Source organism: Ovis canadensis, chromosome 2 (assembly GCF_042477335.2).
Source record: "Ovis canadensis isolate MfBH-ARS-UI-01 breed Bighorn chromosome 2, ARS-UI_OviCan_v2, whole genome shotgun sequence".
Classification (NCBI taxonomy): Eukaryota; Metazoa; Chordata; class Mammalia; order Artiodactyla; family Bovidae; genus Ovis; species Ovis canadensis.
In genome coordinates this window covers 9393169-9416720 of record NC_091246.1, presented here as the reverse complement: position 1 = coordinate 9416720, position 23552 = coordinate 9393169, and the positions used below count along the sequence as shown (strand labels likewise).

Genomic DNA, 23552 nt, shown 5'->3' with positions numbered 1-23552 from the left:
CGTGCACGACTCTTTGTGACCCCAGGGACTGTAACTCGCCAGTTTCCTCTGTCCATAGGATTTTCCAGGCAAGAATACTGGAGTGGGTTGCTGTGTCCTACTCCAGAGGATCTTCCCAATTCAGGGATCAAACTCAAGTCTCTTGTATCTCCTGCACTGGCAGGCAGATTCTTTACCATTGCCCCACCTGGGAAGCCATAGAGACAGCAGGGTCGACACAAATAAGGCAGGAGGAGGCTGCACAGGGTGAGGAAACACAGTTATATAATGCAGCTAAGGAAGGGTCACCTAGGAAGTCTTCCTGGAGGAAGGAGCACAGGTTAAAGCTGGGCAAAGGAAAGAATGATGGGTGTTTCAGAGGGAGGGATGTGCATAAAGCTGGGAGGACAGAGGATGCTTGAGAATCTTCAGGGGTTCTACAGCAGTCAAGAGCTGCTTAGACCTAAGCCTGAGGACAGTGGGTTGCCATGGAGATGTAGTCAGGTCTGCCTTGGAAGAAGATCCCCTTTGCTCACTTCCTTTCGAGTCACGCTAGAGCTGTGCAGGCATGTCAGGGTTTTTATACTGGCTCTTCCTTCTGTCTGGAACATTCTTCCCCAGAACTATCAGCAAAGCGAGCTCTGTTTGTTCACCTCCTTCAAGACCTTACTCAAATATCACCTCCACAAAAAGATCTACTCCAACAGTTCAGTTCAGTTCAGTTCAGTCGCTCAGTCATGTCTGACTCTGCGACCCCATGAATCGCAGCAAGCCAGGCCTCCCTGTCCCACCTAAAATCACAACCTTCACCCCTGCCCTGCTTTATTTTTCTCCTTTGCACTGATCACACTGTTCCTTACCAGCAGCCAGGATGTAATCTTGAAACACAGGTCAGATGACGTCTCACGCTAGCTCATAACCCTCCAGGCTCTTTCCATCTTAAGTGGAGGAAATTCGAAACTGCATTCACTGGGCGCAATGAATTCTGGGCCCTTTCTTGCCACTCTTGCAGCAGGGTGGGATGGTTCCTGCCTCAGGGCCTTCGCACGCTGCTCTGCCTGCTTAGTGCTCCTGGTTCACTCCCTCGTTTTAGGCCTTGGTGAGGCTTTCTTTGACCAGCCCTGTTTCAAACAGCACCCCCTCCACCCCCACAACTCTGTCTAACCCTTGACCCTGCTTCATTTTCCTGTGTAAGATTTAGCACCACCTGATGGGGTACTATTGATTTGCTCATTGTATGTCTTCCTACTAGGTTAACTCCTCAGAGGCAGGACTTGTGACCACCTGGTCATTACTGTATTCAGGATAGTGTATTCAGGATAGTGACTGCTCGATAAATATTTATTGAGCAAATTAATTAATCCGTGAATGAATTGATGAGTGAATGAATTAATCAATAACTCTGGCTGTTATGGGGAGGAGGCCTGCTGCTACCGTAGGTCATGGAGAGCAGCGATGATGGTTTGAATGAAAGTGAAGGTATAAAGAGAGTGAAGGTGTGGGGGGATGGGAGGAGCCCCCTGACTCCATACCCCCAGAGCAGAGGCTGCCAGGTCACTCCATACTGATCCTTGTCTCAAATAAGCCTCCTGAAGCCTTGAGTATTCTGGGCAGGCACCATGGGAACCCACCGGCCAACAAGACGCTCTGTCCTCCCAAGCATGAGCCTTTCTCACCCAGGACGCCTCATCTGGTCTTGTGACGCCTCTGGGGCAGTGTCAGGCCAGGTCAACTGCCTTTTACCAGCAAACCTGAGCTTGTGCAAACATTATGACATCTCCTGCCCACCCCACTCTGATCTCTCACATACCACTTCACAGGAAGTGTTCTTGACGGCCTCGGTGATACAAGGACAGGGGGCACCCTTGAGGAGGGGAGAGCTGCTCCTTCCCACCTTGATCAGAAGCACCAGTTCTGGCTTCTCTGAGATCACTCCCAGCTCTGCCGCTCATAGCTGAGTGACGGTGGACAACCCACTGGATTGCTCTGTGCCTCAGTGTCCTCATCTGTAAGGCAGGGAAACAGCAGTCCCTCCCTCTTGGAGTTGATGCATTAACACTTGAAAAGTGCTCAAACAGAGCCTGGCACAGTATCTGAAGGGAAGTGACTGTCACACTAGAACCCCGGGATCTTATAAATCTGCCCCAGGAACTGAATGGCTGCCCTGGCTTAGGTGAACACTTCGATGGAAGGAAACAGTGGTCCTCCAATACACCCCCTCTCCCAAAACCGTAATGTGTCCAGTGCTCCCAGGAGTCAGTCCGCCTGGGCAAACAAGCCATCTAGGGTGAAGGTGAATGGCAAGGCAGGCAGGTTACATGCAATGACTTCCCAAGACTGGGCAGTCATTGCCTTGGCCTCAGCAGGAGGCCCCGAGGAGGTCAGAGACCTGGGAGGTGTCTATAGCAAGGACGAGAGGGGCCTCCATCACCTGAAATGTAGCTAGCTACTGCTGCCTGCCCCCAAAACTCAGCCTGCAGACACCCTGGGGGCTTAGATGACAGTCCATGGTTGGACCAAAGATATGGGATTCTGTCCTGTTCTGGTATCAGGAGCTTTGAACATTCATTTAGTTGATCAACAAGCATTTAACAGGCAGCCTTGACTTATGAGGAAAGCTCATGGGGATAAAAGATGAGCAGGTCCCTGTGTTCCCAACACCCACCAGAGGGCCATGCACACAGGAGCTGCCCACAAACTCTTGTTCGGAATCACTGATGGAAGCTGGCATTGTGATAGGGCCAAAGGGAGGGAGCAAGGAAAGGACCCGGAGTCTGATAACACAAGCATGTCTTCGCCCAGCACTACAGGGCGGGTGTGACTTTCTCTTAGAAAGGGCATGGGAGAACTCCAAACTGTGGCAGGCCTTGCTGCATGCTAGACCCCTGCTGGGCATTTTATTTACATGGTCTCACTGATTCTCCTTATGACCCTGTAAGGTAGGCACTCTGATTGTCCCGGCTCACAATTTTTACACTTAAGCTCAGAGAGAGCAGTGACTTGTCCAAGGCAACAGGACTATTCTACAGCAGATTAGGTTTCTAACCCACATCAGGGTGACCCCAAAGCCCATGCAACCTTAGCGGGACCCCAGAATTAGATGCTGTAAGAACCAAGGGACTCCAGGAGGAGGACCCTCTCTGAAACAAGAAAGAACAAGGCCATCGCTGGCCCCAGACCTCAGCCACTCCCTGTTATTAATGGCATCCTGGAGCCAAGATGGAAGGCAGGGATGGACGGGCGGGAGGGTGAGGGTGGAGTGTGGACAGGCGTCCAGCCCTGGGAGGAAGGCCTGAAGTGGAGCAAACGGCAGACGGGTTGGAGCCTAGCCTTGCCAGACTCCATCTGCCGAATCCAGACGCTCAGGAGCCCCGAGTCCCCGAGCCATGTTCCTTGTGCGTCTGAAATAGCTGCAGACAGCAGGCTAAGAACCCGGGGGATGCGTCAGCAGAAACGCTTCCGGGACAGGCTTCGAGAAGAGGATCAAGGTCAGAGCTCACGCAGGAACCAGCCGGAGCATCTTGGCCTTCTTCCCATCCCCCTCTCAGCCCCAGCTGCTCAGTGGTCGGGGGAGGCTCCTCCTGCACCCATGGAGGCCAGAGATGAGCTGAGGGTTTAGATCTGGCAGCTCAGTTAATCCTGCCCGGCGGGACTCTTTTTCATCAGTTCTACAGCTGAGGTGTCTGAGGCCCAGAGACGGAAGGCCACTTGCCCAAGGTCACACAGCAAGGACAGCGCAGAAAGCTGAACCCTATTCAAGGTCTGAGTCTGTCATCCAGAGGACTTCTCACAAGAGCCGGGATGCCCTCAGGACCTGCGGCCGTGGCTCCCTCACCCCCTTCCTCCTCAAATCTATGGCGGTTCAGGAAATCTCCCTTTCAGAGAGAACTCGTTATTTTTATTTTTTTGTCTGAGTTGCCCCAATCAGGGTTCTAGATATTCCAGGGTCTGGTTTGGGGGCACTGAGGGGCAAAAATGAAATGAAATCACGAGGGGCCATCACCCGAGCTGGCCTCTGCCGGATGGAATCATGGTTCTGGAGACAGAGGCCCCAAAGGCCTTGGGTGGCCCAGGTACCACCCCCAGCAGAAGGAGGCTCTCTGCTCCCTGCCCCCTCCTCCCCTCTCTCTCCCCTCCCCACTCAGCCCCTTTCCTGGGCTCCGCTACCCCACCCTCTCATTACAAGGGGAGGGCTCGTACATAAAGGTGCTATTTTCAGCTCTTTGTGCCTCTGGCTTCTTTACTCTGAAGTCTGGACAACAGGCTCCCCAACACCTCTGCTCCCCACCCCTGCCGAATGCACCAGAGGCCCAAGGCTGGGAGTGCCCTCCTCTCTCTGTCTCTGGAAAATTGAGGCAGGGAGTCCCAGCGGCTTCTGGAAGGTTGCAGTGGGGGTGGGGGGCGGGGGGGGGGGTGGGGGGCGCTGCTGAGCGGAAGAGGGCCATGGGAGAGAGACAAACTACAGAAGGGGGAGTGAGCATCAGAGAGGACAAAGAAGGGAGGAGACGGGGAGAAAAGACCAAGAAGAGGAGGCCAAAGGGAGGAAGAGGAGGAAAAGCCAGAGGCGGTGGCCCTGCCGGAGCTGGAGAAGAGGAGCTTGTCGGCCCAGCCACGGTGTGGGCAGTGGGGGCAGGAGTGACCGCAGCCGGCGGAGCCAGAGAGTCCTGGCATTCTTGGGGGGCAGAGGAGGGGACAGTGAAGGGGACAGGTCTGGGGATCCAAAAGGATCGAGGGGTGGACCCCGGGCGCTGGCTGTGCTGGTGGAGACCCATCGATCGAGCAGCCCCCAGCCTCTCTGAGCACCGGCTTGGGTGGAAGTCTGGATGCTGGAGGGAAGGGCAGAAGACAGGGCAGGGAGAGGACCGATCCCCACACTCACAGAGGGCTGGGAGCCTGCGCTCACCGACCAGGCTGAGGCTGTGGGAACCGGCACGGGGTCTTTGAGCAGCTGGCCCACTGCTGCTACCATGTTCAGCCACCAAAGCACAGAAGCAGAAAGGGCCCAGGGAAGCCAGTGCACAAAGTCCTCCCAAGACAAGGGTGTCCCTCGTCCCAGCACAGCCCAGGCTTCCTTCTACCCCTTTGCATCTCCCTCCCGACGCTCTTAAGAAAAGGATGTCATTCAGCGGACAGAGGGCATGAAGCAGAGTCTTCAGGTCAGGCCCAGAAATGGAAAGCAGGGCTTCAGGAAGGAGTCTGAACTTGCTTGGAGGAAAACCCTGGATCCTTTATTTTCATTAACCTCTAACTGAAATGTAGCATCTCCTTCCATTATGAGTGGAGGCAACACAGCCTTGTAGAATCAGCAGCACCTGGGACACTGTCACAGCTCTTTCGTTATCACACTGCAGATGCTGCAAAGTCCCATTTATGCTCATCACGGCCTCATAATTGCCACTGTTACCGACGTGCCATCAGACCTTGTCATGGGGCATACTAAGAAAAAACCACACCTTTCAATATTTCTTCCCATCTTTGAAAACAGCATTTTATGATGTTTCCTTTGTCATTCTGCATGTTTTCTTTTTAAACATTTAAAACTGTTACTCTGAGAAAGGTCCCCAGGGCTTTGCCAGCCTGCCAGAGGGGTCCATGGCACAGAAAAGGTGAACCCCCCTCCACCAGTCCTAAAGCAGCGTTTAGTCTATCTCTCCTAGGTGGTAGCTGGAAAAATGCAGGCTCCGAGGGGAGCAGAGGCTGGCCACGTTCCAGCAGGCTCTGACCTCCATGGACTTGGTTTTGTTTTCTGGAAGCAGTTCCCAGCAGCCCCAGTCCCCACACAGAGGGGAGGATGCACCTCAATGCACCGGCTTGGAGGAAGGGTCCTTGTTTCACACACTGGCCCAGGCAAAGCTGCACCCACCCAGAGGGTTACTAACATCCTCTGCTGAATCTTCGGTTCTGGGGAGGTAAGGGGCATTGCTGAGGCCTCTCGGAAGGGAATGGGATGTTCTACTCAAGGGAAAAGACTAACTCCAGCTTCACTGTGTCCCTGTCTGTGCACAGGGCAGCTTTCCTGGAGAGGGGCTATAGACAGCACGTCTGTGTGAATGAAAACATTGCTGCCGTAGCAGTAAACAAAGGATGCGGCGGCCACCAAGCCACCACATTAGAGCTGTGGGCCCCGAGGGAACTCAGGGTGAGAAAATACAGGATACTGGCCCCAGAGAGCTGAGGTGCATAGCCAAGGAATGGTTTCAGTGAGCCCAGACTCTTGCATCTTCCCATATACAGAAAAGCATCAAATTCCTTGAGATACCTGGTTTTCTTTAACGAACAGTAATCTCTTGAGGGTCTGACTACCTGATTTTTGTCGCAAAAACTCCTATATATCCTGGCTCCTCTGGCCCTTGCCTCTTCGGAGCAGTCTCTTGAGTTTTCTGAGATGTTATGTCCTCAGTTCTCTCCACCAAATAAAACACAACTTTCAACTTCTAGGCTGTGAATATTTTTAAAGTTGATATCGTATAAATAAGGAGCAACAGTGACTGGGCTCCACAGATGGGCTCCTTCCTGCTCCCCCACTAGGGAGGGCTCTGCCTAGCAGAGGACCTAACCCAACCAGGTTGGACCAGAGGCCGATTGCACTAGGTGGGATGTCAACCTCTCATCACTTGCCCCCTCTTTCTGGGAAGGGGTGCTTTAACAGTCAGGGGTCTCTGCAGCAGGAGGCATCCAAAACAGGCTGGAGCTTCTCCATCCTCCTCTGGCCCCGGCTGAGCAGGAAGGCATGGAGGCCAAGGGGAAGAGGCTGGTGCTACCAAGTGCTGACAGCCACGCCCATACCCCCTTCTAGTCTTATTGCAGGGGAGACGGCAATGGCCTTTAGAGGCAGTGACCCCAGCCCAAGCATCCTTTGACAAGATGGGGAGACCCTTTCGAGACACATGAGGGGCCTGGAGGGCAAATCCAGGAGGAGGAAGGCTCTGGTTAAGGCCCTCAGCAGGGCAAGTTCCCCTGCGCCCCGACCTCAATGACATCTACCTGGTGGGCACAAGGTTGGCCTTGGCCTCTCAACCCCTTTCCCTCTGCAGTCCTCTGCAGTGCCCTTTGCCAGCCCTAATTTCCTTCCTTCCTTCCTTCTTTCCTTTCGCTGAGCTGGGTCTTAGTTGAGGCATGTGGGATCCTGACTTGCAGCACGCAAACTCTTAGTTGCAGCAATGTGGGATCTAGTTCCTTGACCAGGAGTCAAACCCAGGTCTGCTGCATTGGAAGCTTGGTGTCTTAGCCCCTGGACCACCAGGGAAGTCCTTGCTGGCCTTTAGAGTATCAACAGAACCAACTTCTGAGTATTCCACACCCTGGATCTCACTTGATCTCCACAGCAACCCACAGATGGCTGATCTTATCAGCCAATTGTACAGACGCAGGAGCTGAGGCTTCAAAAGCTTAAGTCACCTGCCCAAGGTGACGCGGCTACCAGTTGGGAGAGCCAACCCTAGTGTGTGAGACTCCAGAGGCTGTTCATTTAAGCCCCTCTGCCTCAGGCCTCCTTGCACCAGATGAGGAATTCAAGAAATGTCAGGCAGCCCTTTCTTCTTTTACAAAGCTCTCCTGGCCGACATCTTTATGGGAGGGTGATGATACTGTCTGGAGGCGGCAGAAAACTCCCAGGGCTGACTATCTATTAGACAAATGGAAACTAAACACAATTTGTTGAAGCCGGAGGCTGCATCTGATTTCCTCTGATCGATTGTGTCTGGTTTGAGGGAAAACGGCTGCAGAAGGAGCCGTGTTGAACCTGGGATGGATAACCCGTGCAGCGCAACCCAGGGACTCTGGGCTAAATGGGAACTGGCTCCAACTGGGGCATCCGTCTGGGGCATCTGGGTCACAAGAGCCAGCCGCCTGCCACCCTGCCCGTCTGAGCGCCAGAGCAGAGGACAGTTTCCTATGACAGAGGAGGTAACTGTTTAGGAGGCTGGAAAGGGAGACGGTGATCCTGAGTGACCAGGGAATGAGGTTTCATTCCAGTTCCTGCTTCGCATTTCCTTGGCCTCAACCCTGTCCCAGGGCCCTGGGCTGGCACTGGGGACACAGACAGGAGAAAGCTGAGGTCCCTGCCGGTGGACCCCACCAGCTCTCCTTGTGTGCCGAAGAAAACATTCAGCAAGAGGTTAAAGCAACGGGGCGGGCATTTTAATGGAGACATGAAAAATGCGTGTGTTTCCTGGGTGAAATAATTTTTGCGCATGAGCAAGAAATGTTGTGAGTTGATGTCCATCTAGATCGTGGGGGTTGTTTGTTACTCAGCATCTCTGCAGCAAAAGCTCACTCATACATGGTGGTTTTGTGGGGTAGTGCTGGGCACGTAGTAGGGAATAAGTGAATGTCATTTCGACCCCTTAGGAAGAGGTTCCTTAGGAGGAATGATGCAACCCTTGTTCAAAAATAGGGAAGCAGTGGGAACACAGGGCAGCCATTCCTTGTACTGCCTCTCCCGGAATATTTTCTAGACTCTCTCGACAGAGAGGACTCTCAGGGTTGGAGGAGCTTTGGGAGCCTACCTGGGTTGTACAGATGGGAAGATAGGCCGGTGGTGGGTGAAGGGCTTTCCTGAGGGCACCACTGCATGGTGGGGACAGGGCAGAGGAAGGGTGTGGGCTCCTACCTCCAGGATGGGTCTGGTGCCCTGCATTCCCACACAGAGGGGCTTCCAGGAGGAGGTATCTGTCCTGTGGCTTCGCATGCAGGCAGCATGGGGCATCTAGCCTGAGACCTGCTGTGTGTGTTTGGAGGGAGGGGGTTCCCAAGAGACACTGAGGCCACGGTTGACCAGGCAGCAGGAAGAGCTGGCCCCTGTAGAGCCTGTTATCACATCTCTTAGCAACTCGGGCTGCACAAGCTCCCCAGCACCTGCCTGGGAATGAACCTGTTTTCGGTTCAAACCCACACTCGTCCACTCTCCACCAGCAGCGGCATCCAGGTACAACTAAGGCAGACCAGTCAGACCATGTCGGCCTCTGTTCCAACTTGCCAACAGCTCCCATCACACTCAGACACAAACTCCAAGTCCGCAGCACTAATCCGCCACTGCCCTCCCCTCACTTACTGCTCCAGCGTTTGGCTTCGTGGACTTTGCTCAGACACTCCGGGTGCCACCTCAAAGCCTTCGCACTTGCTGTTCCCTCTACTAGAAATGCTCTTCCCCCAGCTGTGGGCAGGACCATCTTCCTTCCCTCTTTTAGGTCCTACTCAGGTGTCACTTCCTGACCACGCCCCTTTCCTGTTTCATATTCTCTCCTCAGCACTTTTCACCACTTGGCACGCTGCGCGCTTCAGTTCTTTATCTGGTTTAGTCTGTCACTCCTGCTCCACTGTAAATCCCACAATGGAAAGGATTTCTGTGTTGCTCACCACTGTATTCCCAGCACTGCAACTGTGCAGACCCTGGAGCAATCACTCAATCGAAATTTGCTAACAGAACAAAAGGGAGATAAGGAGGAAGAGAGTAGAAACAGAGATGGATCGATAGATTGATAGGCAGATGATGCTTAACAAGGATCCGGTTGAGCTCCTTCAGGGAAGAATCCCAACCAGAGTGCGGTGTTAACAGCACCAGCTCAGGGGTAAGCAGGCCTGGGTTGGAATCCACACTCTACCGTTCGCTAGCTGAGCAACCTTGAGCAAGTCACCTCTCCCTGAGCCTCAGTCCTCTTCTCTGTAAAATGGAAATCATGGCAGTACTTGCCACATCTAGTTACCGAGAGGACCAAAGAAGATAGACTTGGAAAGCATTATCACCGTGCTATGGAGACTCCTGACATATGCCAGCTACCATTATTATTAAGAAAGGCCCAAATTATTAATGTGGACCAGGCTCCATGCAGAGCACTAGGGAATCAACAGTGACTTCAGACACAGTTGTGCCCTCAAGCAGCCCATGGTCAAGGGGGGTAACGGACCAGGCTGGTAAATATTATTAAAATATAATGACACAGGAGCCATAAGAGCAGGAAGCCCCGGGGGCTGAAGGATCCAGAGACTCAAAGTCACCCCCCTTGAGAGGATCAGGAAAGTCTGCTTGGAAGAAGAGGCATGCGAGCTAAGCGCTGAAGCACACACAAGAGACAGCCATGCCATATGAAGTGGGAAGCACATTCCAGACAGACAGACTGCATGGCACAGGCAAAGGCCGAGAGGTCTCTTGACAGCTCCAGAGCACAGAGCTGTCATCCTTGTTTATAAAACTGAGCTCAGGGAGGTGCAATCATTTCCTGAGGTCACACAGCAAGGAACTGGCAGAGCTGGGATCTGAACCACTGCAGAGCCTGAAAGCCCTGACGGACGGGCAAATAGGAGAGACAGAGAACACTAAGAAGAACCTGGTCTCCCCGCTGGGCTGGGTGTTGGCACAAAGGAGTGAGGGAAGGGCCACAGCCCCCTGCCTCCACCCCAGCTAAAGGATTCCCAGAGCCCCACTCGGCAAGAAGGACGGTACCTCCATCAGGTCTATAAGCCACAGCAGCCGCTCCTAGGGAGGAAGGGTGGGCAAAAGGCAAAAAGAAAAATACATCAAATAAACATAAGGGATGGAGTGGGCACAGCAAACCCCCTTCACACACACACACACTCACACACACTCACACACACACACACACACGGCAAAACAAGCAAAAATTCCCCGAACTTCTTTTCTCTTCACGTGGACTGCTTTGGGCAGGAATAAAGGAGGGATGAGGAAGACCCCACAGGGACAGTCAGCATGGCTTCATTCTAACTGCTTCCTAGAAGGAAACCAAGAAAGAACACTGTCCTTGAGAAGGGCCGTCAGGAGATGGCCTGCCCCCTGGGGGCAACCCTGGGAGTCTCCAGCAGGTGAAGCTAGGATCATTATTCCCACTTGGCAGATGGGAAAACTGAGGCTAAGCAAAGGGAAGTGGCTTGTCCAAGGTCACATCTGTGGTTGAAAGGCAGAGCCTGAAGGAGTATCTTGTTAGGAAGCCTCCATCAGAGAAGACCTGGATTCCAGGGAAGCCCAGGCCCCATGTTGGCAGAGAACCTCAGCGCCTGTGAACAGGAGCCCAGTGCTGTGCGTGTGGAAGATGCCCAGCGCGGGATGACGTTTGGAAGGGGAATGGCAGAACCTCAGCCCCGCGCTTTCCAGAAGACCTCAAGTGTCTGCAAGGCCCTGGATACAGGGTGGTTACTCCAGCCAGGCTGGGAAACGGGGAAGAACAGACGCTTCCTCTGCCCTCCGAGTGTGGGCAGCATGTCTGGGAGGTTGCCTGTCCTTTACTCTCCCAACAAGCTGGGGAAAGGAGCATTGCTGCCCCAGTGCAAGGAGGGAGAGCCAGGCGCTGTGGAGGGAGGTGCCTTTCCACATCGCCTCTCCTGCCTGTACATGGTTCTCTTAGCACCCGCCTCCCAGAGCTCGTCCTGACCTTGGTCAGTCCTGATTTGACACACCTGTGCTCTCCAGGAGGCCTCAGACTCATCAGTTCAGTTCAGCCGCTCAATTGTATCTGACTCTCTGTGACCCCATGGACTGCAGCACGCCAGGCCTCCCTGTCCATCACCAACTCCCAGAGTTTACTCAGACTCATAGTTATTCACATTTCAGAAGCTGGGAGACCCTTTCCATCTGTCCTACAAACTTCCTGCTCAAAATCATCCTGTAGCTTTTAAGAGCTGTGCCTTTCCCAGGGTGTTCCAATCTGGAGGGAAGGTGTCTTTGACAAGGCAGGGTCAACTGCCATAGCGGGGCCTCAGATGGTCAGGGACAGTGCCTTCCAGGTACAGGAGAGACCCAGCCGCTGAGCTGGGGCTGGGACCCCTGCCCTGAACCCTTCCTGGGGATACACCTCCAGGGCAAGCCTGGCCTGCCCTCGGGGCCTCAGGATGCTGTGGCCAGAGTCACCAAGGACCTCAGGTCATTCTACCCACAGGGAAACCAAGGCCCAGAGAAGCTGGGCTTAAACCTAAGCCCCTTACCTCCCAGGCTAGAACACACCCCATCCCACCCACTGGATCTCTCATCCTCGCTTCTAAAGGGATCATCCCAGAATTACAGTATGCAACTCCCTAAGTTTTAGAGCAGTGATTTGTGGCTCCTGAAGCCCCATGTGGACATGCTTAAGCCAATCTCAGTGGAGCTGGACGCAGAGAGAAATGAACCCTCCGGCCAGGGCTCTGCAGCCTGAAGCCAGCTCGTCACCCGTGTGTGCTGTGTGCCACATCAGAGCCAAACACGCAGCCCCAGGTCGGGGACAGCCTCCTCCCTGCCCCAGAAATGGTCTGCAGCCATGTCCAGAGCCTGGAGGAATGGGCAGCAGCTTCCTAGCCACCCCAGGAAGGATGAGGACTCGGGGGATGAAGGTGACTCAGGATGGTAGGGACAGGAGGTAGAGGAATAGAAGTTTCCCCAGAAGCTCAGATCCCCAGAGCTTTAAGGGGAAAAAAAAGCTACATTGGGAGCTGAAGCCCACAAAGCGGGCATGCTGCGGGGCTGTCTCCTGGTGGCTGTGAGCGCATCTGTGCCCGCTGACCACCTGTATCTGCAGGTGGCCATCATTGCATGTCCTCCTCCTCCGACAGGACAACCAACACTGTCTAATAGAGATTCCCCCCCTGAGAGCTCCCAGTTCAGTGTCGGAAGTAATGGTGGTTAGAGAGCTAGACCTCCTCCTCCCCTTCCACAGGAGCGAGGTGCTGAATGACCGACCGGCAGGGAAGCAGAGGATGGAGCCAAGCCGGCCCTCCTGACCTCCAGCTCCGACTTTTCCCACGGCACCGGTCTCGGTAACTGGCTGGGTCCTGAGATGGATAATAAGGCACTTCCGCTGCCCTTTCCTCCCCAAGGCCTCCCAGGGTTCATCTGCCTCTGAGCATCCTGGGGGCACAGCCACACCCTGAGGTGGCCCAGATGCCTTTCTGGGGGCTGGCGAGTCTGGGAGAAAGTCAGGCTGGGTTCCGGGGCCTCAGAGAATCAGGAGCGGGTGTCTCAGGGAAGATCCCGGTCACCACGACCATTACCGTGAATGAGACCACCAGCGTGATGTCTCATGGGATCCTCCCGCTACTGGTTCTGTTTGTCTCGTTAAGAAAAATGTTAGTTGCTCAGTTGTGTCCGACTCTTTTTGACCCCATGGACTACAGCCCAGCAGGCTACTCTGTCCATGGAACTCTCCAGGCAAGAATATTGGAGTGGGTTGCTATTCCCTTCTCCAGGGGATTGAACCTGGGTTTTACACATTGAAGGGAGATTCTTTACCGTCTGAGCTACCAAGGAGGCCCATTTTTCTCATTACCTGCATTTTCTGCCTTTCTTCCCCAGCCCACCCGCCTGCATCCCATCCCACAGCCTGTGAGCCCCTGAGGCAGGGTCAATCCGTCTTGTTCCATTGTGTCTGAGAGTCCATGCCTAGCACACAGGAGGCACCCAGCAAACAGGAGGTTTTCACAGGTGAAGAAACCGAGGCTCTGAAAGGGAAGGCCCAGAGCTGGCCAGGAGTCCCGTCCCAGCAGAGACCCCCAGGGCTGGATTCGAACCCAGATGGGCCTTAACTCCCTTGCTGTCTGTAAGGTGAGGCATGGGGCAGGGGCTGCTCACCCTGGCCGAGCTGACGGTGGTGGAGGTGCCGTGGCTGCCTGTGGACGAGCCCGTGTCGCTGTAGGAGACCGTGGAGTAGGTGTCCCCGGCTGCAGGACCCGGGGGCTGCCGCGCCTTCATGGACTCAATCTCCCGTCTCAGCACCAGATGGTCGAAGCGGTCCAGGTCTTGGGGGGAGATGGTGCCTCTCACCTCAGAGAGGAGCGAGAACTGGAGGCCGGGACAAGCCGGGCACTCAGCAGGGAGCTCCACCGGCAGGCGCGACAGCCCTCTGCCACCCCAAATGCAGGCGTGCATGCTAAGTCGCTTTAGTCGTGTCCGACTCAATGGACTGTGGCCCACCAGGCTCCTCTGTCCATGGGATTCTCCAGGCATGAACACTGGAGTGGGTTGCCACGCCCTCCTCCAGGGGATCTTCTCAACCCAGGGATCGAACCCACATCTCTTGGGTCTCCTGCATTGGCAGGTGGGTTCTTTACCACTAGCACCGCCTGGGAAACCCCTGCTACCCCAAACAACCTTCGTGCAAACTTGGCCACTGCCCACCCCTCCTTAACCCTCCGTGGCTCACCACTGTCCTAGGACAAATTCCAAACCCCTAGATGCCGGGCCCAGCGTCATCAACCCCTGCTCCTTGCTCACTTCTTCTTCCCTAACATCTCACCCTTCATGTCCAGCTCCAAGTCCCTGAACAGGAAGCCCTTGCCTGTCCCTTCCTCTTCCTTCTTTTCAAACTGACTTCCCTCTGTTAAGTCTTCCCAAAGGTAACCACTCCCAGTGGATTTAATCACTTCTTCTTGGTGCAGCTTTTGAATCTCAAACAGGCTTCTCCACTAGAGCAGCGTTCTCAAAGAGGGTAGCATGGTTTGGTCACTTGGAGGCGTGTGAAATATGTGGAGTTATCCAGCCTGGGGTGTGGCCTGGGCATTGCTTTTTAAGAGCAATCCAGACGATTCTAAATCCACACCCAGCATAAAAAGCTGCTACAGTGGGACCCCAAACACAAGGCATGTGGACTGTTCCCTTGAGAGTCTGAGGGGTTTGGGGGTGAGGGCTGGGGGTGGGGTCTGTCTCGGTTACCAGTCTCTGCCAAGGCTTCAGGCTGGGTCTGACTCTTTGTGGGTTCTCAGTAAAGGAGTGGGGTTCAGAGGGAGGCAGGGAAGGATGTAGAACCCCCGGGGAGCTGAAGCCAGGCCCCTCCAGCCCCGCCTTGCCCGAGGAGGCGCGGGTCACCTTGGCGTGGGTGTTGAGCAGCTCAAACAGGGCCATGACTAGGGCTTCCACCGATACGCTGCCTCCGCGGTACTCCTCCAGGTAGTAGGCCACGGTGGCACGCTCCTGCTCGGTCAGCAGGTGCCGCGCCTGCTCCTCCAGCAGCACCCGCGTCTGGTTCCCCAGGCTGCTCAGGGTCACCTGGGAGCCGGCTGGCCCCTTGTAAAACCCCAGCTGAAAGACAGCGAGGCAGAGGCCCCGGGGGTGTGGGTCTGCTCTGGAAGCCCAGCCAGCTACCTGCAGACGGGTGTGGTGGGCCCCTCTGAGGTCTCCGCCCACGGGTAAAGCCGCAGGTGTTCCTGGACGTTCTCAGGGCACCGGGTCTCAGTTGCGTGTAGCTGCAAAGTGCTTTTCTGGCTCACGTGGCACTTTTACACGTGTTGTCTCATCAGAGCCCCATGACCATTCAGGGTCAGGCAGTATTGTTATGGTTCCCGTTTTACTGTTTAGGTTGCTGTCTCTCTCTGGGTACATCGGGGATAATAGTAATGTGATTTCTGAAACGTGGCTCAGACCTGCATGCACACCACACCTCCCAGCATGGCCTCCAACACCATCAGCCGTGTCTAAGAGGCCACCCGGTCTCCCTGCTTGTCCCCTCTGCCTCTCCCTGTCGCCTATACAGAGCTGCTGAGGTGACCTCATGAAAACATAGATCTCATGTTGCCCCCCTGGGTGAAGACTTTCAGTGGCACCCCATCATTTCGGCTTAGCAGCCAAACCTCTTCCCCAGCCCACTAAGTCCTATGGGATCTGATGAGCCCACCAACAGGGCGTGTGTGGCACTGCCCCCGGGCCCTGGCACGTGCTGTGCCCTCTGACATCATCCTCCCCTCCGGCTTCTGCCCAGACTCTGCTCTCACTAACCTCCACTTCATGTTCAGCTTACAGCCCAGACACTGTGTTGCCACTTGGAGAGCCTTCACCCTCTCCCTCTGCCCTCCCCGCACCTAAACATCTGCCCTTCTCTCTCCTAGGGCCAGCACCTCTCTTGGAAGGCACTGAACGCCTCTGATGGTGAGATGCGCAGGCAGGCTTGCTTTGCTTTGACGTGCCTCTCCGTCACTGGGCGTAACCCCCACCCGGGAGGGGACGTGATTTGTGCTGTTCCTGCCGCTAACTCCGGGGTCCAGGGTGCTGCCTGGAACATGGTGGCCTGGAATCGTCCCACAAGTGTGGGAAGGAGGCTACGCAGGCAGTCGGCAGGCTGCCCACCCTGCTGGGCCCAGAGCTCCCCACTCGGCACCAGTGAAGAAGCCAAAGATACCCGCAGACAGAGAGCAGCCTACCTTGTCGGTCCCTTCTGCTGTGAGATCCCCGGGAAACCTACGAAGAAAGACAAGCACGTGTCTGAGCAGTTCAAGCAGGCACAGGCCAGGGGATGGCTGCTTTGCAGCGAGAGGAATGAAACTGGGAGAACCATGGGCTGTGCTCACCGGGGCCTCTCAAGGGAGTATCAGGCCCTGGACAGATGGGCAGTTTCTGAACTCCTGACCAACCATGTGGATGGTACTTCTAAAACCAGGCAAGGTGGTCTGCTAAGTTGTTTCATGCCCTATAGGGCCAAGTCAGGTGAGACACAGAGGAGAGACTAAATAGTAAGTGCCACGTGGTCTTGGGGTCAGGCCAGCCCAGGGAGGGTGAGGACGGGGCACCTGGAGATGTTAAGAAACAGCTTGCAGGTGCAGCTCTCTTCCAGGCTGTTTCCATGGAAAATAATGTGGTCTCAGGCTTCCAGAATCCCTGATTTTCAAGAAGCAGCCAGAAATCCAGGTGTCCACCCCACCCCCACCCATGGGAAACCCGATGTCTTTTTAAATGTTGGTAACTAATTTTTAAAAATTACTGTACTGGGAAGGTGAAAGGAAGAGAGAAAGGAGGGGATGAAGAAAGGGAGAAAGAGATGCCCTGGGTGTGTTCGGCTTGGGGCCACCAGTCAGTCTGAGATTTCAAATGGAAATCCAAAGGTGATACTGTACATTATTAGCAGCTATGCAGCCACCTGGCAACTGTCTCACGTTATGACTCCCAAGACCCTTTCACACAAGTCTCTCATGGGATCCCCATCGACACATCTGGAATGGGGACCGCAGTTAGGATTCCCACTTTTCAGACAAAGCAAGTAAGGGCCAAAGAGGAAGTTATGATATTTGCTAAATGGCAAGTAAAGAGTGAGAGAACTGGCTGCTGCGGTCCAGCTCTCCAAGGAAAACCGAGGCCAGAAGAGCAAAGGGGATGCACCCCCGGTCAGGCCCCGCAAACAGGAGGGACCCTGGGGTGGGACTTCAGGCTCAGGGAACCGGGGCAGTCCTCACAGATCGGGCACAGAGCATGGTGCGGGGGTGGAAGGGGCTGTTACTGGCTTTCAGGGATGGCCCTGGGGTCCTGGGGCTCAGAGTGAGAGCACAGCACGGCCGCACCCCGCGCAGTTGGCGGCAGCGTCTCCAATCCGGGAACTGGCGATCCACTTGGTCTCGTCCACGGTGGTGCGGGCGTGGGGCAGCCTCCCGACGTCCTTCACGGTCAGGATGAGATGCTGGGATGACTTGAGCAGCCTGACCGCCTCATCGTGCAGGATGTTGAGAAAGCTCCGCCCATTCACCTCCAGAATCTGGTCCCCAACCTGCCAAGCCCACAACACAACACAACACAGTCACCTGGGCTGTCTGCAGGACACTGACTCATGCCAGGGGGTTCAGAGTCCAGATCGCAATTTTCCTCCTGGGTAGCCTAGGAAGGAGGTCACCAAGGCTCAGACAGGCTATGTGGGTGCTTGAGGGTCACACAGCAAGAGACTCAAAGAGGTTATGTGAATGCCTGAGGGTCATACAGCAAATCAATGGCAGAACCAACCATCCAATCTGGATCCTCAGCCCATGACCCTATCACTAGAAAGGGCCACCTCCCTCAACCGAACAAGGGCTTTGATGGGTGGAGTTCCTGAGGGTCTCCTTATCTAGAAAACAAAAGTCATTTCAGAGGCCTGGATGCAGGTGGAATTGGGCAGAAGATGGGATGTGAAGGTACTGTTCCCATAATTTTCCTTTTACACTTCTACACCATTAAGTTTGTTACCTTAAGCATGCATTCTCACATTGCCTTAGTGTAAACATCATTTTAATTTACTTAAGAGAAATCAGTAAATGAGAAAACTAGCCTACTGATAAAGGAATAATATATTGCTTGGATTTTTAGGACAAGAAGGTGATTTTATTTGGTAATGGAAGAACATATTTTTTAATGAAAGGATGAAAAAATAGAAGAAGAAAAAACTAGCCTTCCAATAAACATAGCTATGTGACAAGACCAGAAGGGGTTGTCCAGGAAGCTGTTGCAGGGTCAGCTGGGGCACTTTCAAACTCAGAGGGTTTGGTGCTTTTTTTACATTAATTGATGGGTGACCGGAGGGGGCAACCCAGGGTCACAGCCCACCGTGGTCTTGAAGGGCAGCCCTATAACACCAATTATTTCTGGCCTCTCTTCCTTCTTCCCTGCATCCCAGTCTGCTGATGGCACATGGTCACCCCTAGGGGTGTTTTCCAGCATTTTTAAAAGCAGAACTTGGAAAAGGTGAGCCAAACACTAATTTGGGAAAAAAAAAAAGAGAAGAAAAGATATGGTGATGAGCCTAAGAATCAAAACCCTGGTCCCCAATTTCCTGTCTTTTCTTTAACCCCTCACCTGCAACCGGGGAGTTTCCAGAACAGAAAGTGGTTATAAATTCAGTCTTTCTGTCTCCCCTCTGCTCTAGTGTTGATGTGTTCAGAGAAGACCCTTCGCCTCCACGACGCCATCCAACACTTCCTGCATACTTCCTGTGTGCCAGGCTCTGGGCTGGGACACAGAGCCAAGACAGACAGACCTCTCCTGCTCACATGCTGCTCAGCGGGCTCTACCTTGTGCGATGAGTGGGTTTTCCCGCCAGCTTCTCCACACCTGGTCTCCAAGGCCCAGCACACAGTGGGAATTCAATAAAAATTAATCCAATGAATGAAGAGTCAGATACCAGTCCCCCCCAGTCCTAGCTCCAGGACCATTTCTGCTGCAGCTCAGGGGGGGCCAACACATGACACCAGCCTAAAGCCCCAAATTTCAAGCCACTTCTGACCGGATGCTGACTGCATGCCAAGTACCTTGTTTGCCCCTTTACATAGCTTTCCCTATTTAATATCCTCCACATTCGGCCAAGTGGGGATCATGTGCTCTGCATCTGACCAGAGAAAAGACAGAGACTCTGACAGGTTAAGGAAATAGTATGTGGTTACAGAGGCTAGCGAAGAGGACAGCAGGGTGGAAACACAAGTCAGGGTCCAAGGTCCTAACGCTATCTGCTACTGGGCTGCTGTCAGGCTTCAAATCCAGCGTGCTCAAAGCCCCCATCCTGCTATTCCTCCCTAGCTCTGCCTGCAGCATACAGCTCTGAAAATCCACCCTCATCATCAGCTCTGCCTTTGTCCCCCCAATACCAGAGACCCAGGTTTGATCCCTGGGATGGGAAGACCCCCAGTGGCAAGCCACTCCAGTATTCTTGCCTGGAGAATTTCATGGACCGAGAATCTTGGCAAGCTACAGTTAATGGGATTGCAAAGAGACGGACATGACTGAGCAACTAACACACACACACACACACACTCTCTCTCTCTCTCTCTCCAGGAAGTCTCACCTTCCTCCCCCTCCATCAGTTCCCTAACCTGCACCCCCACCTGCTCACTCCTGGGGTCCTGGGCTGGCATTCTCCTCCGTGCATTAACTTCTAAACTGGCCCCAGACCTGGCACCGGGTTACTGTTTATTCCTCCTGGCTTAAAAACCTGAATGACCCCTATAACCCAGCAGGTGGCATAACCCTATGGTTAAAGGTTTCAAAGACCATCAGACTTGGGTAGACACTCTGGCTTTGCTACTTTCATGCCACATGAACTCAAGCAAATCCCCCAAAAAACTTCTTTTTTTTTAGTCAATTGAAAGAACACATTCATTTTATTAAGGTACTTTTCTGTTACTTTAGGAGAGGAAAAAAAAAAAAGCTTTCAAATAGTGGCCTGGTTTCAAAATTCATTGTTTTGGGTTTTATTTCACACTATTTCAGCCCTGCTTCTTGGGAATAAATCTATAGCAAAATCTCAGAAGATCTATTACCTCCTATGAAGGCAGAAAAAAAAGTAAAACTGTAGGTCAGGTTCGAGAGGAGTTTGGGTTATACCAGCTTATTATTAGAAGCTTATTTAAATTTTTCTCAGGAAATTACTTTCCAAATTACATGTAGGAGCACATTTTCCACTGTTACTAAGAACAGAGGACAAAAACCCATTAAACTTTTGTCACTTAGTTTTCTTGCACATAAAGAGGGAATCCTAGCCCAGTCCCCCAAATTTCTATAGTCATCAGCGTTGGTTTTCAATGCCAGCAGCAATACCCACAGTTTTCTCTCTTTCCATATCTTTGAGCTCCCCAGTCGAAAAATCCCTGAGAACTTGTGTGTCCTGAGTCACTTTGGTCGTGTCCGACTCTTTGCAACCCCATGGACTGTAGCCTGCCGGGCTCCTCTGTCTATGGAACTCTCCAGGCAAGAATACTGCAGTGGGTTGCCATTTCCTACTCCAGGGGATCTTCCCAACCCAGGGAATTGAACCGGTGCCTCTTACACCTCCTGCTGGTGGGTTCTTTACCACTAGTGCCACATGGGAAGCTTAGGTAGCCTCAGTTGGTCTCCTTGTAAAGAGCTTAAGGGAAGACCCAATGTCTGATTTGAGGCTTGGCACACAGTAAGTGCTCAATAAGTGCTTATGCACAGGAAGTGTGGGTTTTGCCTCTTCGCTCTGTGCTTCTCTCCCAGCTGGTGTTCCCTGATGCTGAGAAGCAAAGCTATGTTAAAGAGGACCTTCGCAGGCAGGCACTAGGGTCTTACTGGGAGCCACCTGCGATGCCAGCCCCCTCCAGCCCACTGTTCTGGGTCCCCACATTTCCCTGAGTAGCGGCTGCACCTCTCCCCTCTGCCCCCAGCTCCCCCTTCCCCACAGCTCTGAGCTGGAGCCAGGCTGTACTCTTCATCTGCTGAAGTGCTCTGTTTGCTTAAGTATCCCTCTCAATAGCTCTGGCTTTTGTTAAGCTAAGGGAATCAATTTTAATCTTTCCCACACACTTTATTTCATCTCAGCAGTTTAATTAAAGGAAGTAACATCTGAGAGACCAGATATGTGCGAGCATCCTTTGTGAGCAAACCCCTCCCTACAGGTCTAGGCCCCGGGGGCAAACAACTCAATTCCACAAACAGATACCTGGCCCTTTACAGTGAGGAATATCCCAGATATTGCATGGGACTTGAGTACACTAAATCAAGTATTCGTTGTTTAACTGGAACTCAGATTTACATAGTGGCAGCGCTGGGTTGGGGTATCAGTCTCCTCTGGAGGCAATGCTTCTTGGTGGGGGCGGGGGTGAGCCGATTTAGTGCTATGGTTTCCAACTTCAGTTACCTTCCCTTGCCCTGGGCCGGGCACCTGTCATTTGTTCAGTCCTGTGAATCACCAGTGGACAGGTACTCCAGCTTCCTTGTAAGAATTAATAGCCGGCAAATCGAAGGTCTGCTGTGCTAATCACATGCCTGTTGAATAAATCCCTACCCAGTCTGTGCGTCAGCATGGGGATCATGTGCGACCCACCGGGGAACATATGTGAAGCAGGAGTCACTCTCTGCTGCTGCTGCTGCTAAGTCACTTCAGTCGTGTCTGACTCTGTGCGACCCCATAGGTGGCAGCCCACCAGGCTCCACTGTCCCTGGGATTCTCTAGGCAAGAACACTGTAGTGGGTTGCCATTTCCTTCTCCAGTGCATAAAAATGAAAAAAGTGAAAGTGAAGTCGCTCAGTCATGTCCGACTCTTCGCGACCCCATGGACTGCAGCCCACCAGTCTCCTCTGCCCATGGGATCTTCCAGGCTAGAGTACTGGAGTGGGTTGCCATTGCCTTCTCCAGTCACTCTCTGAAAACCCTGATTTAACGGGGGTACATGAGCCTGTCCTTCCCATCTCTTCCTCTCTTCTCCTATCTTTCTTCAGTGAGTGAAAGTCACTCAGTCGTGTCTTACTCTTTGCAACCCCATAGAATAGTCCATGAAATTCTCCAGGCCAGAATACTGGAGTGGGGTGCCTTGCCCTCTTCCAAGGGATCTTCCGAACCCAGGGATCGAACCCAGGTCTCCAACATTGCAGGTGGATTCTTTACCATCTGGGTCACCAAACCAAAACTCTAGATGGGGCTGTCTCCAGACAGCCCTTCCTGGCATCTGAGTTGGTCTGAGTGACTCCCATTTCTGTGTCCAGCTCTCTCTCATTCCTCCTACTTGTTGGAAAGCTTCCCAAGGCCCGCGAGCCTGTGTCAGAAGAGGCATCTGCATGTTAAATGCCATTTAAAGTTCACCAGCCACTTTCAAATAAATCCAGCGTCTCCCTGTTGACCCCAGCAGCCCCAGGCCAGCAGGCTCCGCAGTCTTGTCCCCACGCTGCAGCCGAAAGATACCCGTCGCCCTGAAGCCAGGCAGCCAGGACTCAGTGGCCGTGTGGCCCTGCCCAGCTCAAGGACACTCCGAGTCTCTCTCCTGCTCTGTACAAGGCACACAAGACTGCCTGTAATCCCCAGGTCACTGAGAAGCAAGTGGGACCCCTTGGCATAGGGCCTGACATGAGAGAGGCTTTCGAGAGCTTTTCATCTGCTTTCTTTCCAAACGGCAGGGACAGGTCGACATGTCAGCTGGCTCAAGGTCACTGTCACGTGAACAGCGAGCCAGCATTTGGGCCCAGCCTCTCTTGTATTCTCCCTCAACCCCAAGGCACTTTTATCCCCGCGCAGTGTCTGGCACACAAGGAGATGTTTGTGGGGAAGGGATGGCAGAGACCCCTCCTCCCTATTCTCCCAGGCTTACTTTCACTTGTTTCCCCTTTTCCTTTGGTTTGTGCGATGTGAAGTACAGGTGGAGTGTTTAAAGGTCTTCACCTAGCGCTTCCCCTAAAGCCCACCCTTCCAGCCAACCCCCCCGCCCAACCCCACACTGCCGCCCCAGGCAACAAAAATCCCAGCTAAGAGTTCTATATGTTCAGTCATTGGAATGTTCCTCTCCTTCCCATGAAAGCCAGCTCTGAGTTAGACAGCTGGGGGCCGGGGGGTGGAGGGGTGGGGTGGTAATCAAGGCAAAGGGTAAAGACAGGCAGTGACTGTCAGGCCTTCAGGGTCCCCTACAGATGGGGAGACTGCCTGGACAGGCAGCACAGGGACCTGTCTAGGGGACGCAGAGCGAGGCAACAGCCAAGCCCAGACCCTGAGGCTGATTAACCAAGGAAACAGCACCCACCCAGAGCTGTCAGGACATGACCCGTTAGAGAAGGGAGAGTGTGATCGAGTGTCTAATATTGCTCAGCTTGCAGACGGGCGCCGATGGGGAGGACGTGGAAGGATAAACGAATAAAGGAGGCTTTATTTTATTTGTCACCACGGGCGTCCTATTCATCACCAGTGACGGAGGAGCGGAGGGCGGACCGCGGGAGTGCCCTTCATTTTAAGGCAGAGCAAAGACTCCTCCATCATCCACAGCCCATCGAGTGACAGGCTCGTGTTCAGGACGCTCCGTGGAGAGTGGGAAGGGACTTTAACAAGGACAGGACACTGATTTTCCCTGAACTTGGCCAGCCAACCACCAGGAAGCAGGAATTCATTTCCCCTGGGTCTGCAGTTCTTGGAGCAGCAGAAAGTGCTCAA

General features: G+C 53.6%; 1 protein-coding gene across 2 annotated transcripts in view; it reads right to left on the bottom strand.

Moving 5' to 3' along the window:
* Positions 1-23552, bottom strand: part of WHRN (whirlin) — a 91348-nt gene that overhangs the window by 6731 nt on the left and 61065 nt on the right. Inside the window, exons 4-8 of one of the 2 annotated variants that reach the window (XM_069573844.1) lie at positions 17224-17426; positions 16093-16129; positions 14765-14977; positions 13532-13741; positions 10421-10453 (exon numbers count right to left, since the gene is read on the bottom strand). In XM_069573844.1, coding sequence (XP_069429945.1) covers positions 10421-10453; positions 13532-13741; positions 14765-14977; positions 16093-16129; positions 17224-17426 — 696 coding nt within the window. The remainder of the gene's footprint in view (positions 1-10420; positions 10454-13531; positions 13742-14764; positions 14978-16092; positions 16130-17223; positions 17427-23552) is intronic. The other variant, XM_069573845.1, reaches the window with a different exon arrangement.